Raw genomic sequence first — 14,826 nt, 5'->3', positions numbered from 1 at the left:
AGTTTGAGCCCACAAACCCAAAAACAGGATAGCACTCCACTCACCTTAATAAAATTTCTGAACAGTTGTTAATATCAACTCCTACAAAGCTGACACATTCTTCCACCACATTGTCCAGGAATGCTTTGAGCAAAGTCTGTGATACATCATGCTATAAGTTAGGAAACAAAAAAAGAAACCAACAATTTGGCAATATTGGATTACATGGATAAAGAACCACACAGAAATGAGAATTCCAGAATACAGCAATTTTAATAAAACATTTACTGGTACAATGGCAACAAACAAGAGAGCATAGATGATGTGCAACTGATATATTGCCACTGTTTGTACCATAGAGATAGTTCAGCTGACTTGAATTCATTTTCAAGTTGCCTCTTTTCATTTTGCAAGAACTCCATGAAGGTACAGAGACATGAGACACAGCTTATCAGGTTTCATCTCAAAACAGAGCCTGGACAAGCACATTTCTATTTGATTTCCTTTCTTCCAACGAAGAAAGAAATAGAGCAAGATGGAATTATTTGCCATTAATTGGTTTAGCTCAAGAATGCTTCTCCCAATTTTATAAATATAAGAATATTTTTGTACAATATTTTGCCTTTAAAACGCAGTACTTCATTACATGTCTAAAGGATAAGGGAGATACAAAAAGTAGCAAGTAAACAGTATTTAGAATATGAAGGATAAATTTCAGCCCCCTGGCAATTAGAGTCGAACTGAAAATAATTACTGACACTGGGAAGACTGACAAGACTTTGGCTACTAGTACAGTGCTGACAATTCATCTTTTCAGTTTTTATCATTTTTGGTTTTTTTGTTTGGAAAAGTTAATTGTGTTTTTCAGAAGCTCAAGCATTCAAAATCTTTAGAGCACCTGAGCCTTCTTTTCTTATATAGAATACATACACAGAGTTAAATCAACAATAAGGTGAACTTTATTACAGAAGCTCACTTGTACAAAGAAGCCTTTGCAAATGTGGCAGCTAATTTAATCACTATGCTGGCTTAGCTCAAGGGCTCTAATAAGTCACTCATGGAAATCTGGGTTGATCTGCAGTGGTTTTGTGATGCATCTGTGTGGGACATCCTGCTGGCTTTGAGCCAAGATCTCAGTTTATTTCAGCCAGTAGTTTGTTTTAATTGTCTAAGTCACTGAGCCCTTTTGAAGTTTCAAGTTATTTCCACAGAACATGCTACCAGCAGTAGCTTCCATCTATGCATATTTGCAATTCATTATACTGTGGTTAGTATCAGATTGGATTCCTAAATTCTGTCCTAACAGACCACCAACCCTTTATCATAGTTCATCAGACCTTAAGAATACAATGACTGTTAGAAACAGCAAAATGATCAGATACATAGATACATAGATTACAATAAGCAAGGAAAACCACACAATACCATCAAAATCCACTAATGTTTGAAATTACCGATTGAAATCTCCCCTGATCAGGACCAACTAAATAACCTGATTTTACAGGAAAAGTTTGGTATTCTAGCAGCTCGACATCTTTAAGAACCTGACCCTTTCCAAGAGGTATTACTTATTAGAACGTTGGATGTAGGTCTCAGGGAGATCTAAGTGGGGAAATCCCCATTCTGCCATGAAACTCATGGGTATGCTTAGACTAGCAACTCCCTGTTTCTCAACTGAATATTCCTCAGAGGGTTGGTTTTGAGGATAAAATGAGGGGCCACATGCAAAGCTCAGGACTTTCTGGGAAAAAGTTGGGATAAAATCATAAACATAAAAGTTTTTCTCAAATTCTAACCACAAACACAGCTGCTTTTTTGCTCTCTCACTTCTCTTGCCATTTCTCCATACAACACATTCCCTTCAAAAACAGAATCAGACACTTGACAGTGAAGTCTCATTTCAGCTTTCTACCATTCTCAACCATACTCCACTCTCAATTCCTCCACACAGCTTACTCATCCAACTGTTTATTGGCCATGTAATTCTGAGGAGTGACTTGACTGTCTGTACAGTCTGATGAGCAAAGCATGAGAGAACAAGGAAATTTTTTAAAGATGGAGATGCATATGTATTTCTGACAAATAAAAAATACATTAATTCTTGTCAGCTTACTGCAGCTCTGCCTAACTAATGCAGATATATTAGCACCCGCTAAAATAGCTACAAAGCCTCTGTTAAGAAAGAGAATGAAACATGCTTACATGTTTCTAATATCCAATAGGTAACAGCTGTACCAGTTGGAACAGACATCTACTGTGCATATACGCCTGAAAAGGGAGAGAGACAATCTTACTAACTATAGGATCACTCCTTCCACACTGACACAGTGGATATGGCTACTAAAGACGTACATTCAGAAATGACGAATTATTTCAATGGAGGCACGATTTCAATGGAGCTGAAAAGACAAATCACAAATAGACCCCCTGACCCCATCTTTATCAAACTTGGGGGTTCATCTGAAAAGAATCACCAGAAACTACACTGGAAATTTGGTGGCTATATGTTTAAAAACCACCTTCCCTCTCCACAAAGGTGGTTTTCCTTGCTCCACAAAGATTTCCCACAGGGTTTAATAAACATGAATTTTTCAGATATTTGAAAAAAGTCAACCCCCTCCCCCCCCCCCCCAAAAAAAAAATACTGGTATGGGGATTCGGCTTTTTTCAAAATTTCCCAAAAATTTCTGAAAAATATTGGAACAAAATTTGGTGCACACCCTTAATGGCTATACCCCTGTTATTAAAATTGGGGGTGGGGTGAGGGTTGTACACTTTACAACTATCCTTTCATTTCAGCTGAAGACTATTCATGGTAAAGTTTATTAATTAATTTGTTTGTTTATTAGATTTATAGGCCACCCTTCGCCATTGGATGGACTCAGTGTGGCTCACAACAGACAAATCTACAATAATAAAATTAAGTTGGTTAATGAAATAAAATTGGTGAGGATATCCTTTTGTTAATGCATGAGACCTGACCTATGACACAGAATACTCATGCTCTGATCCTCCCCCTTCCAACATTTATGGGCCATAACAGAGTCAAGTGAAGTCACAGTGCAGAACAGTGCAGTGAACAACACACTTTGCTCAAGACAGGATCCACTATGGACCATGAAAGTCTGGCATAATTCCAGGGGAGGGGCTAAATTCATCTGAGGAGGCGGCATGGGGTTGCACCGGTAGATTTACCCTCTCTGGGGCACTAACTCAGCCGGAGGAAAAGCCACTGTCGGTCAGCTGCCATGGCCCTCCATGGCGGCCCATCTCAGCACTAAACAGTATGTCAGTGCTCCTGTGCCCCTGCTGCTTCCAAAACCATAGCTGGGGCATTCCCCCTTCCCCAGGAGGTGTGGCCAGGATTGAAGTTGACATTAGCGGGCTTCCACCTGACCTTTGCCAGCAAGTATGCTGGCGTAGGAGCTTTTGCTTATGCCACCCATAGAGCCCAATGAAGGGGGATCATCCTTGGTGATGGGGAGGCTTTTTCTGTTTTTTTGCCTCCCTACAAGAAGCCCTCTTGTAGACTGGCAGGGCATTTGTCGAAACAGTGCAGCAGCCCATCATTGAGGGTTCTGCATTGGGCTGCCTGTCAGGAAAGAACTAAGTCCATACTCCGATTTTCCAGATGCCCTTCAGACAGTCACCTTTCCAATCTCTCCGTCTGACCTACCTCATAGTGTTGCTGGAAAGAATGACATATGTTGACCATATTTCCTTGGAGGAAAAGTGGAATAAACAAAAAAAAACACCTCAGACTCAGATGGCTCCTTCATATCCCACATAACGTTTCTGCCTTTTACCCACAAATACCCTACTGCTATTCTGTAAAAAGGAAAGCACTCAATGAATTGAGTGCAGCCCTCACCCGCCTCTGAAAACCCCCCGCAGGTAGTGTCTGGAAATCTATGTAATGTATATTTTTCACACATCTATTCATTTCTTCATAGGAAATAAATTCCAAACGAACATGTACTCAATTGAGGAAAATGTTACACTGGAAAAAGTTTCTTCATGCACTCTAGCTGATCGGACATTAGTTTTTAAAAGAAGAAGGTATTCATTTTACTGAAATCACAGTATTTCACCTGCATTTTAAGTGAGACTTTTGGCTCTCACATTTTAAGGTTATCACCACTGAAACAGGAAGTACCATAGGATAAAATTAGATCCTTCAATGTCTGGATACAACTGCTGCAGTAAAAAATAAAAGTGTTATATGCTGTAATTAACCATCAAAGGAACTTCTGATATTAAAATTACACTTTAACCCTTAAGCTTTATAACCAGCAGCTTGTAAACCAGGTTTATACTCACGTTACCCTTTGAAGTTATTTGCAATTCTGAAAAGGCACTGTAAGGCTTTTGAGTTTCCATAGATATTGTCTTTTGATTATTTCCATAACAAATTTGCCAACTTTACAAGCAAAAGGGAAATTGTGAATGCATGCATATGTGTGTACTGCCATCACAAAGCAAACTGGTATAAATTAGTAACTGCCGCTTACAGGATACAATGTACATCCAAATCCATCATCTACACCATGTACTCAGCTTAAATTATATACGGATTTAGACTGATAGCTGGACAGCGGCTTTTTCCACACAAGATGTTTACAACAAGCCTTGCCGCAAAATGCTACATTAAGAAAAATGAATTCTGTACTTTTTTCCTCCATTTGGTTCCAAAAACATTTCCCCTTCTTTTTTCCTCTGTTGTTTTCCTGAGCACTTTTACCATTATGTTTTTTTTAATTGTATGCAAGCCATATTCTCTTGAATGTGTAATCATGTTGAAATGGTCTTTATTTCTCTGCCCCACCAACCATCTGGCCCTCCCATCAGCCATTTTTCCTCGCCCTCGTTCTCTATTTTTGAAAGGAATTTTAAAAATTATTTTCTGTTTGTCTTATTGAACTAGCGATGTAACATTGAGACAGAGGTAAGAAGCAAGGGCAATTAGATCAGCTTTGTCAGTTTTTCAGGCACAAATTCAAAGAAGCAGGCCGTTTCCGCATGAAGGCGGAAGCGGCCGGGTCGGCGTTTACGACGCCGACCCGATGATGCTGGGACCGTCCGCACGGACGGTCCTGGAAACAGCCGGCATGTCCCCGGGCCTCCGGCGCGTCGCCGAGGCCTGGGGACACGCCCCCCTGGTCCTGCGCACCTGCTCCAGTGACGCAGGGCAGGGGTGTGTGTCCCCAGGCCTCGGCGACGCGCCGGAGGCCCGGAGACAAGGTAAGTGCCGGGTGGGGGAGGTGTAGCGAAGCCGCTGCCGTTCGCTCAACAGCAGCTTCGAGGCGGCGTTTCCCCAAAAAGAGCGCTTCCATGCGCTCTGGGGAAACACCAGCCTCGCAATGGGCGGGCGGCGCGAGGGCGGCGTAGCTGCGATGCAGCTGCGCCCCCTGTGCGAATGGCGGCCTGGAGACGGCATTTTTACCGTCTCCAGGCCGCCATTAATTGCCCGTGCGGAAATGGCCAAGGAGGAGTGGATCAGCTTTGTCAATTTCAAGTAGAATTTGCAATGTTAAGATTCATGCACAGATAGAAAGAAGCAGGGGGATTGGATCAGCTTTGTCAGTGTCATAACTAGTGATGTAAGGTTCAGGCAAAGGTACACTTTGTCTGCAGTTAGGAGTGAATGAAATAGACAAAAGACTGCTGCAATAACAATTGTGCATTACTACAGCTCTAATTTGGCTGGAAAATATGGGGGGGGGGGCTATTTGTTTCTGATCCTTAAAGTAATAGTGCCTGCTCCAGTAAGGTTTTTTAAGCTTTCATTTTGTGTGAGTAGTTCTCAATGGTAGAACTGAAGGCTGGGACATTTTTTGAATGGTCACTTCAATATAACTGAGCAGCAATGTTAGAGTGCCTGCACAAAAGAAAATCTAGCAGAGAATTGTTCTTCTGCATCATAGATGACATCCCACCACCATTAAGAATGGCACGTGTTCAGCAGTAGCATGTGGAATAAATGCAATTGAAGAGACAAATGGGGAAATGACAGGGGGAATCGAGGTGTGTGGAATGATTTCGCTGAAAATATTTCCAAGACACAAAGTCTGACCACTGGGAAAATGTGTGGTAAGCTATGCAAGTGGAAAAGGTCAGCAATGTCACAAAGATGAAAACTCTGGAGTTTTTCATTTTCAAGAGGAAAATAGATGCCCCACATTTTTATAACTTGTTTGTACTTAATTGGATCTTTGTTGTATTTTACATAGGAGTTTTCAATTTCAGTGACTGAGACACTCCTTATCTTCCAACATTGGAAACATAGCCCCATCCCCATTTGGCGAAAGGAGAGGATATTTTACTACGAATCACTACTAAAATTCTGCTTGAGCATTGCTTGCCTGCATACAACTGGCTGAAGTTTTACCCAGAGAAGACACCTCTCTTCTCCAGATAAAAATCAAAGCTTATAATCAAAACATCAAGTCCTGTGTATGGATAAGTTGATGTAATACATAATAAGTAACACCCTTTCATGTGGAGAGTTAAAATGCACACACACCTTGCATCTCACGTAGAAGTCTGAGAAAGTTCAGACTCAAAGTTTAATCTTTGGTGTCTCTTTGGAAAACCCCTTTCAATTAGATTCTAAGAACACAAGCTTAGCTCTCTGATGTTTGATAAAAGAGCCTTGCTTCAAGACTCTTTTGAAGGTTTTTGTGCCTCCCTCCCCCATTGCAAAGTTGGATTTTTTTGTTACAGTTTTATTCTGACTAACTTCTTGTTCTTGCAAAGCCAAATACTATTTGTTTTTAATAGCAACATGTTACCCAGAAATATACCCAGAGGCAAAGAAATCAATTTTTATTTCAATCAATCAAAACATTTGACAAACCTGAAAATACCATTACATTTTAAATTGCATTTGGGATTATCCATCTGTATTGAATTTATCTTATTCGTTTGTGTCTTTAAAAAATGAAAGCAATGGAGTTACAAAACACTCAGTGGAATTTAATTCTTACATCCATCGTAGGATCTCTGCTCCCAGAAGCTAAGAAAAACCAAAGGGGGGGTAGGATCACATTGTTTTCTTCACACACACACCCCACCCCAAGCAGCCCAAATAGTCCAGCTTAGCCCAAAGCTCATTGGAGCTTGGTAATCATAGTCAGTATTTAGTTGAGAGACCAACAAGGAAGACTGAGGTTGCTAAGCTGCGGAAGGCAATTGCAAACCACCTCTGCTCGTCTCTTGACTGGCACACCATGGATGGGGTGCCTTGATTCATGACCCAATGACACATTCTTCTTCAAGGCAGAGTCAAGGAACCCTATGCAGAGACAAGAGTTCCCAATCAGACTCAAGCATTGGAGTCCACCTGAACAAAAATATTTTCCAGACAGGACCTTTCTTACCTCCTCACATCAATCACCCAGTTATGGATTTATGGCTCAGTGGTAGAACATATTTTTAATGCACCTGTTTGTAAGCTCCTTACTCCATGTATCAGTCAGACCATGCCAAGATACTTCATGATAGTATCATGTAACTAGAAACACACAAACAGTAAAGAACCTTGTAATCTTTATTGCTATCACATGAACAAATATAAACCAGAAGGCTTTAGTCACTGACAGTTATGGAAAGCTGTTTCTCTTGCCATCTATTATAATCACTAGTCTGCAGAAAGTATATAGTAAATGACACACTCATATATATGCCCCATTCAGTGCTTTTGTACCATGTCTAGATCGCCAATTAGCAAATGAATTTCTTGGAGAGCTCCTTCTCAAAGGAGTAGAAGGTCTGAACACCCACCACAAGTAGTAGCCTTCTGGAAAACCCTGTAATCAGAGATGGTGCTCTTATCACATTCACACACACCTCTTGCTTGAAGCTTGGCCAACAGTTCTTCTCAGAAGATCAAATCTGACCCAGAGACCTCCAGTTGCCAACCATTCTATAGTTATGTTTGTGGTATTCACTGTAATGAACATTTCCACATTCATGAGTCAAACATGATTCCTAATTATCAAAACACAGTATATTTCTCCAAACTAAGTAAATTAAAAATTATTAATCCATTTGCATATAAGACAAGCAATTACATTACATAACTGTCTCACCACATTAATTGAACTAGACATCATTGTAATTGTTTGATTAAATCGTAAGGAGAAATTGTTTATATTGTGGCAGGCTTTGGAAAGGCTGAGGGCAGCTTCCTCAGCTGGAGTCTCATTTGCTGTGAAGATATTTGCGCAGTTCAGAAGCATTTCAATGCGTTGATTTTAACTTGTGGGGGACCACCTTTTGTTTTAGTCTTGCTATCTCAGTAACTATAGGTCAAGACAGAGTACAGAATGAAAGAAAATGGAAAAAAGGTCTTCCATGGAAAAACAGGCAATTTCAAATAAAGAATGAATGCTTATTTTCTTTGCTTGCAGGAAAGCATCCCACTTCAATTTGATTGGCACACAGCAGCTCAAAGAAGTTAGACAGGGTTGCGTGTGTTGAATGACCCATGAAAGTCTGAAAGCTGACAAAAGACCAGGAAACATTTGACATAACAGAAGGATTCTTCAGACAGAACACAGAAACATCCATTGTGTAGCTCACATCTTGATAACTGGTAACAATTTCAGCACAGATTATTTTCTGAATGAGTTTCTCACGTTAAAGCACAAAAATGAGTGACGTCTTTGCTAGAATTCATTGTCTTAACATGTCTTGAGTATAGCTGATGGAAAAATGGGATATAAACAATTTTCTAATACCTAGAAAACATGAGTCTTTGACTCCTGAACAGGATGCTGCAGTCTTGACAACACTTCAGCCAGACCGCTCCACCCTATGTTATTCAACAGTAACATATTCAATACATTTCAACTCTGTTCAATGGAAGGTTCCAGCTTTAGCCACTGCAGATACATACATATGGGGGACCCAAAGAAAAATCACTTCAGTCTCCCCTCCTCCAATTTAACACCATAACAACTCTACAAGGCAAGTTAAGCTGAGAGCATGTGGCTGGCTCAAAGTCACCCAGCAAGCTTCCATGGCAAAGTAAGGATTTGTACCTAGGTCTCCTTGATCCTAGTCATGAAGCGACTATTAGTGACCTGTAATGAATATTGTACTAATAATGGCCTGACACTAAACTTCCCAAAATCTAAGGCTGTAGTGTATTCAAGATCCTGTAAGCCATCCTGTTGGATGCTAGAAAGACATGAGTTGAAACAGATCAAATGTTTTAAATATCTGGGAATGCATCTTCATTATAGAGGGGTTTGGGCCAGTCACACAGACCACACCATTACAAATTCCATGGCCAGCGTGACCTTGCGGCAAATGATTCTAAGCTTTTTTAAGTAACAAAGAGTAAACAATAATTCGGTTACCTAGAAACTGATTAAAGTTTTTAATGCCAAGGTGTCCCAGCAACTGTTATATGGAGGTTCACTCTGGATAGGCTCCTGATCCAACTCAGTTGAGCTAGTGCAATCTTGATTTCTATACAGACTTTTGGGCATGCCTCATTGTGTGCCCTATGCCATTTTGTGGCTTGAGACTGGACAACACCTCTTAGAGACAAGAGCCTGGCTTGTCATGTTCAAATATTGGCTGCGCCTTTGTTTCAACTGTGATGCCACCTCTCTGTTGTACAAAGCCCTGCAGACTCTCTGTTACTCTGAATGGTGGGGAGCAGAAGTAGCAGAAGGCCATTGCTTTCACATCCTGCATGTGAGCTCCCAAAAGCACCTGGTGGCCCACTGCAAGTAGCAGAGTGCTGGACTAGATGGACTCTGGTGTGATCCAGCAGGCTCGTTCTTATGTTCTAATGTGGTAGGGGAACAAGTTGTCTTAGCTGCAAGGATCGAGTTATGAAAGTTAAGATCCAAGTGTCTGTTCTTGACTAACCTGCAGGCTTCCACATTTGTAAGCATGAAAAGTGAGCAAGCCAATTGCTTCAATCTTGCTGAGAATCAAAAGTATACCACTCTGAAATAAAATCATCTGATAACAGAGAGGAAATATAGCTATTAGAACCTGCTTGAAAGTGTATATGCAGCCAATATTTTATGTCCCTCAACCATGCTAAAGTTTCAAGAGTAGTTTGGCCCATCTCTAGGCACAGCACAACATAAGGCACACATCTAGGGAGCCCCATTAGTTTCCAATGAAACTTGGACTGTAATATATTAAGTGATTTATTTATTGCAGAAATCCAGATGGGGAAGCCATACAATAACAGGGAACCAGTCCTAGCCTCAAAAACCTTCAGGGCAGCAGGAATGTATTGGTTACCCTTGCTATAGAAAAAGCGATATAGTGCCGTAATGTTAGTATGTGCAGAGGTAATTACTGCTTGTCTCTGTGAGAGCCATGACAAATTATATCTAAAGCAAATACTAAGATATCAAAAGTATTTGACCTGTTCGATTTTGTGGCCCTTAATCTACCAAGACACGGGCTTCCATTTCTTGGCACAGATGAGAATTTTGGATTTAACATAGCTAATAGCCAATCTATTCACTTCGCAATAATTGGCAAAGCAGTGGTTTAAGCATTTAAGGCCAATGCTGGACAAAGACAATAACATAGCATCATCTGCATACAAGAGTAAGGGAACATGGGTGAAATGTAGCTTAGGACTGTGACCATTCACCAACATTAGAACTTCAAGTAGATCGTTCAAAAATAAGTTAAAGTAAGAGCCAGTATGCAACCCTGCCTAACGTATTACTGTCCTCTGGGTGGGGTTAATCAAGATGCGAAGATATGCTGCCATAACTCCACGCTCACATGGAAGGGTGCATTTAAATGACAGTAACTAGTGAAATAAAGATAAATACACTAACAGTGAACTGAGGAAACTGTATGTTGCTTTATTAAACCTGCATAGAGCTTTTGATACAGTTTCTAGAAATATTCTTTGGTCTAAGTCATTCCAGCTGCGAATAGAACCATGATTATTTACATTAATATGGTAGCTCTATGGGAATTTAATATGTGTTCTTTTTTAATGTGGGTTTCTTGAACACATAATATATCTATTTTCTGGGTTGGGGGGAGTTAGGTGATTAAAATTTTCTGAATGTTTAGAAGGTGAATTTAATCCATTGACATGCACAGAAATTATTTTAGTTCATGCATTTCCTCTCCTTCTCCCCCTCCCCCCCCCAAAATCACTCCTTCCTCTTCTCTGGATGTTGCTCCTGCATCTTCCGATTCTAAACTTTGGACTCTATCTTCTGCTAACAATTCTTGTAAAAGTAGTTCAGTTTGTTCAATTGTTATTATTTTTCCGCCATTTTTTGGCCCACAGGACATATCAAACTACTCCCCCCTATTTTGCATGAGTGCTGTCATGCTGTCTATGGTAGCATTTGATTTGGTATCTGTGATACATTTGCTTTCAGTCACCTCATTTAACCTCACTGAACAGCCGGCCAGAGTCCTCTCCTTTCCAATGGTGGTGGCCATCTACTGCATTCTACCCCACCTCACAAGACTGCTGCAAAATGAGTCTAAATGATTTTATCTCTAAACCAAAACTACAGCATTCTAGCAGGAGTTCTAAAACCTCAGATAGGGTGGAAATCTGGCTACAACAACTCTCATTACTTTAAAAAAATAGTCTACCAGATGAGAAACCGCAAATGCACTGCACAGACTTCTTTATTTTGTCTGGCATACCCCAAATAATGGTTTTGGGCCCTCCTTCCAGTGCTTTTTAAAATGTGTTTAAAATTGAATTTTATATTTTTAAAAGCCTAATCTGGAAGGTGGAGGTAAATTGCACCTCAGAGGTGGTGCAAGGTCATGACAGTGTGTTTCCCCCTTCTGCCGGTGTAAGAGGCACCTCCAGTGATGAAGGGGGAAAGAACACTGGCGTTTGGGTACTCTACAGCTTCATGATGGCGAAATACAGAAATACCACTACAGAACTACAATGACCACGTAAAAGGGTGGCATAACTCCACTTCAGGGGGTTGGGGGGTTGTTTCTGCTGCCTCCCCATATCACCTGGAAGTCCTCTGGAAGCAGCACAGCAACGGCACCATTCCTGGCTTCCAGGGCTTGTGAATTGGGATGTAACTATTTTGCCCTGGCCTGTTAGATCCAGGCTAGCCTGATCTTATCAGATCTCAGAAAACTAGCAAGGTTGGCCTGAATTAGTATTTGGATGGGCAACCTGCAGTGAATATCAGGGCTGTGACATAGAGGCAAGCATTGGAAAACCACCTGTGAAATTTCTCATCTTGAAAACCCTTTGGGGTTGCCATAAGTCAGTTGTGACTTCTCAGCACAATCCTCTCCGCCAAACACCTGTATTTTAATTATTTAGATGTAATGTTTTTATATTTGCTGCCTTGTAGGCCCTGATTGGTTGGAAAAGCGTCATAAAAATGGTTTAAATAAATGGGGCTGGTCACCACCGCCCTTTGCCATGGACTCAAGTTCAGCACACGTTAGAGACAGCATCATTTTTTGGGGCACAAACTTTTGAGAGTCAAAGCTCCCTTTGGCAAAGACTATTGACTTGCCCATGGAGAATCCACAGGCATGTCAGCCTCTCTGCACACTTTAGAAGCATTTCAACACAGGTATGGAATATACTCTCACATGAGTGGGAACACCTGTTCAGTCAAATGCATGCCAATCTCTCTCTCCTTTGCCTGCATTCTTAGCATCATTTGTGCCACCTCATTACCCACATCTCTGTAACAAACTATACTAAAATAATGTACTTTTACTCTTAAGATATACTTCTACAACAGGGGCTGGCAAGCTTTACAATCAAAAGAGCCATTTTTGCTGGAAAACATATTTGAGCCTTACAATGAAGATAATACCACCTATTAAGGATTGCTGTGAGCATAAAATGGAAACAAGGAAAACAAATTAAACTACTTTGGATCCCCACTGGGAAGAAATGGAGGGTATAAATGAATTATATACATAAATAAATAATTTAGATGGCTTGCCTTAATAAATCTAATTCCATGGATCCTTAATAAATCTAATTCCATCTAGTCTCCCCCCCACCCCCCGCCCAGTATTACAGAGAAGGTAGAAAAAGTTCTCTCCACTTCCTCCATCGCAAGCATCATTTTATAACCCCCAAGGTATGTGGCCCCCAAGGTAACCCTGTGATTTGCCTCATGGCAGTTTAGGCAGAATTCCTCTGCTCTAAACCCACCGACCACCACAGGAATGCCTTGCTTAGGGTCTGTCGAGGACTACCTGGCCAGGATCTACCAGTTAATGATGAATTTGAACACAAAATGAAATGATGCTGCGCTCCCCCGTGGAGCACTCCAAACCAGCCCAAATGAACCCCCCCACTCTTTCCCCTCCCGTTTCCCCAATGGAACAGGCATGCAGTGCTGGAGAAGCCAGGCAGCCCAGGCTCTAGCTTCGCTGGGAGTCCACCCTCCAGAAATCCACCATGTCAGGCCCAGGCATTGGGAAGTTTGGCTGTTGATGGAGTGTGGCTGCAGGCACCCATGGGATTCTGTCCCCCTGAGCAGCACCCTGGAACCTTCTTTGCAGCTGTCTGAAGAAAAGTGAATCTGCTCCTGCATTCCTAACCCTGCCCCTGATGCCGGCTGCCCTCTTGACCTGGCCTTCCAGTCTGGGACCGCAGCCTCTGCAGGCCATCGGATGCCAGTCTCCAGGCCAGGGCGTGCCTTCTATGCTGCTCTGCCAGACTGGCCATCTACTCAAGTAAAGAGCCACAACAGAATGGCAAAAGAGCTGAATGCAGCTTCTGAGCCAACTACCACTTCCTTGCTCCTCTGTAAAATGTGAGAGAAAATGCTGCTTTGGAAAATGTGAGTTTGTGAATTCACAAAGAAGGGGCAATATTTGGTAAAGCAGTTTTTATTTCATATATCTTAATACTGAAAGCATCCCACCTAACCCATAACAATCTTGCTTTTCCAGCTTCTGTATTTTATTGCAACAGCTGCAGAGGAGGACACATTGCCCAGTTCTCCACCACAGTCTTTCCATGGGTGGTTTATTCATTCCCATGTAAAAATGAGCAGGAAATTCTCATTTAGCAGTTGTTACATGCACTCTGCATCAGTGGCATGTAGGTCTGAATGACTGCACAAGGTATACAGCAGGAGAGAATTAGATCATCTTCTAGAGCTAATAATCTACAGTCATTTCAGGATGCTGATGAGTCAGTGATCTAATTAGGCAATTTGTTTCATAAGCCTTGCCCTGTATGTTTTAGTAACATTTTAATTGCTTCACATCTTTATAGGCAGGCATTAATATAATTGTTTTCTAATTATTTATTTTTCCTTTTCAGCATAATACAGCATCTGCATTTTGCTTTGCATCTTAAAAGGCAAGAAATCCAGGTGATCAGCATGTATTACCCCACTCCACGCCAAAGCAATAGTGTCTAACTTTTAGAAACTTGTTAGCTCTGTAGAGGGCTTAACTGGCAGCAGAGCTTAGCCTTAGAGTTTGCATGGAATGGCACAGAACAACTGAACGAAAGTAGAACTTCCCACTTTCCCATCCAGTGTACAATGTTAGATGTTCTCTACACAGTCTAGGAGATTGTGCCCTGGGCATGAATCCATGCTTCCTACTCCTAGCTAGTTACTATGTCTCAGAACTTCCTTTATCCCTTCTGTTGCTTGGCATAGGTTGTAAGTCGTTCCTCCACAGCTTCTTACCTATTTCCCTGAAAATGACAGGGTCTTATATTAATTTTTGCTCAAAAAGCTGCATTAGGGCTTAATTTCAGGGGATGTCATTTTTTCCATGATTTTGCGCCCCCTACGTGACCAGATCAGCTGTGCTGGGGAATCTGTAACTAGGGCTTATTTTTGGAGTAGGGCTTATATTTCAAGC

General features: G+C 41.3%; 1 protein-coding gene across 2 annotated transcripts in view; it reads right to left on the bottom strand.

The window, feature by feature from the left end:
- Nucleotides 1-14,826, bottom strand: part of SRBD1 (S1 RNA binding domain 1) — a 167,024-nt gene that overhangs the window by 18,751 nt on the left and 133,447 nt on the right. For both annotated transcript variants that reach the window (XM_048482732.1, XM_048482740.1), the window contains exon 17: nucleotides 45-151. In XM_048482732.1, coding sequence (XP_048338689.1) covers nucleotides 45-151 — 107 coding nt within the window. The remainder of the gene's footprint in view (nucleotides 1-44; nucleotides 152-14,826) is intronic.

This window comes from Sphaerodactylus townsendi, linkage group LG01 (assembly GCF_021028975.2).
Source record: "Sphaerodactylus townsendi isolate TG3544 linkage group LG01, MPM_Stown_v2.3, whole genome shotgun sequence".
NCBI classification, from domain to species: Eukaryota; Metazoa; Chordata; class Lepidosauria; order Squamata; family Sphaerodactylidae; genus Sphaerodactylus; species Sphaerodactylus townsendi.
This window is presented reverse-complemented; position numbering and strand designations above follow the sequence as displayed.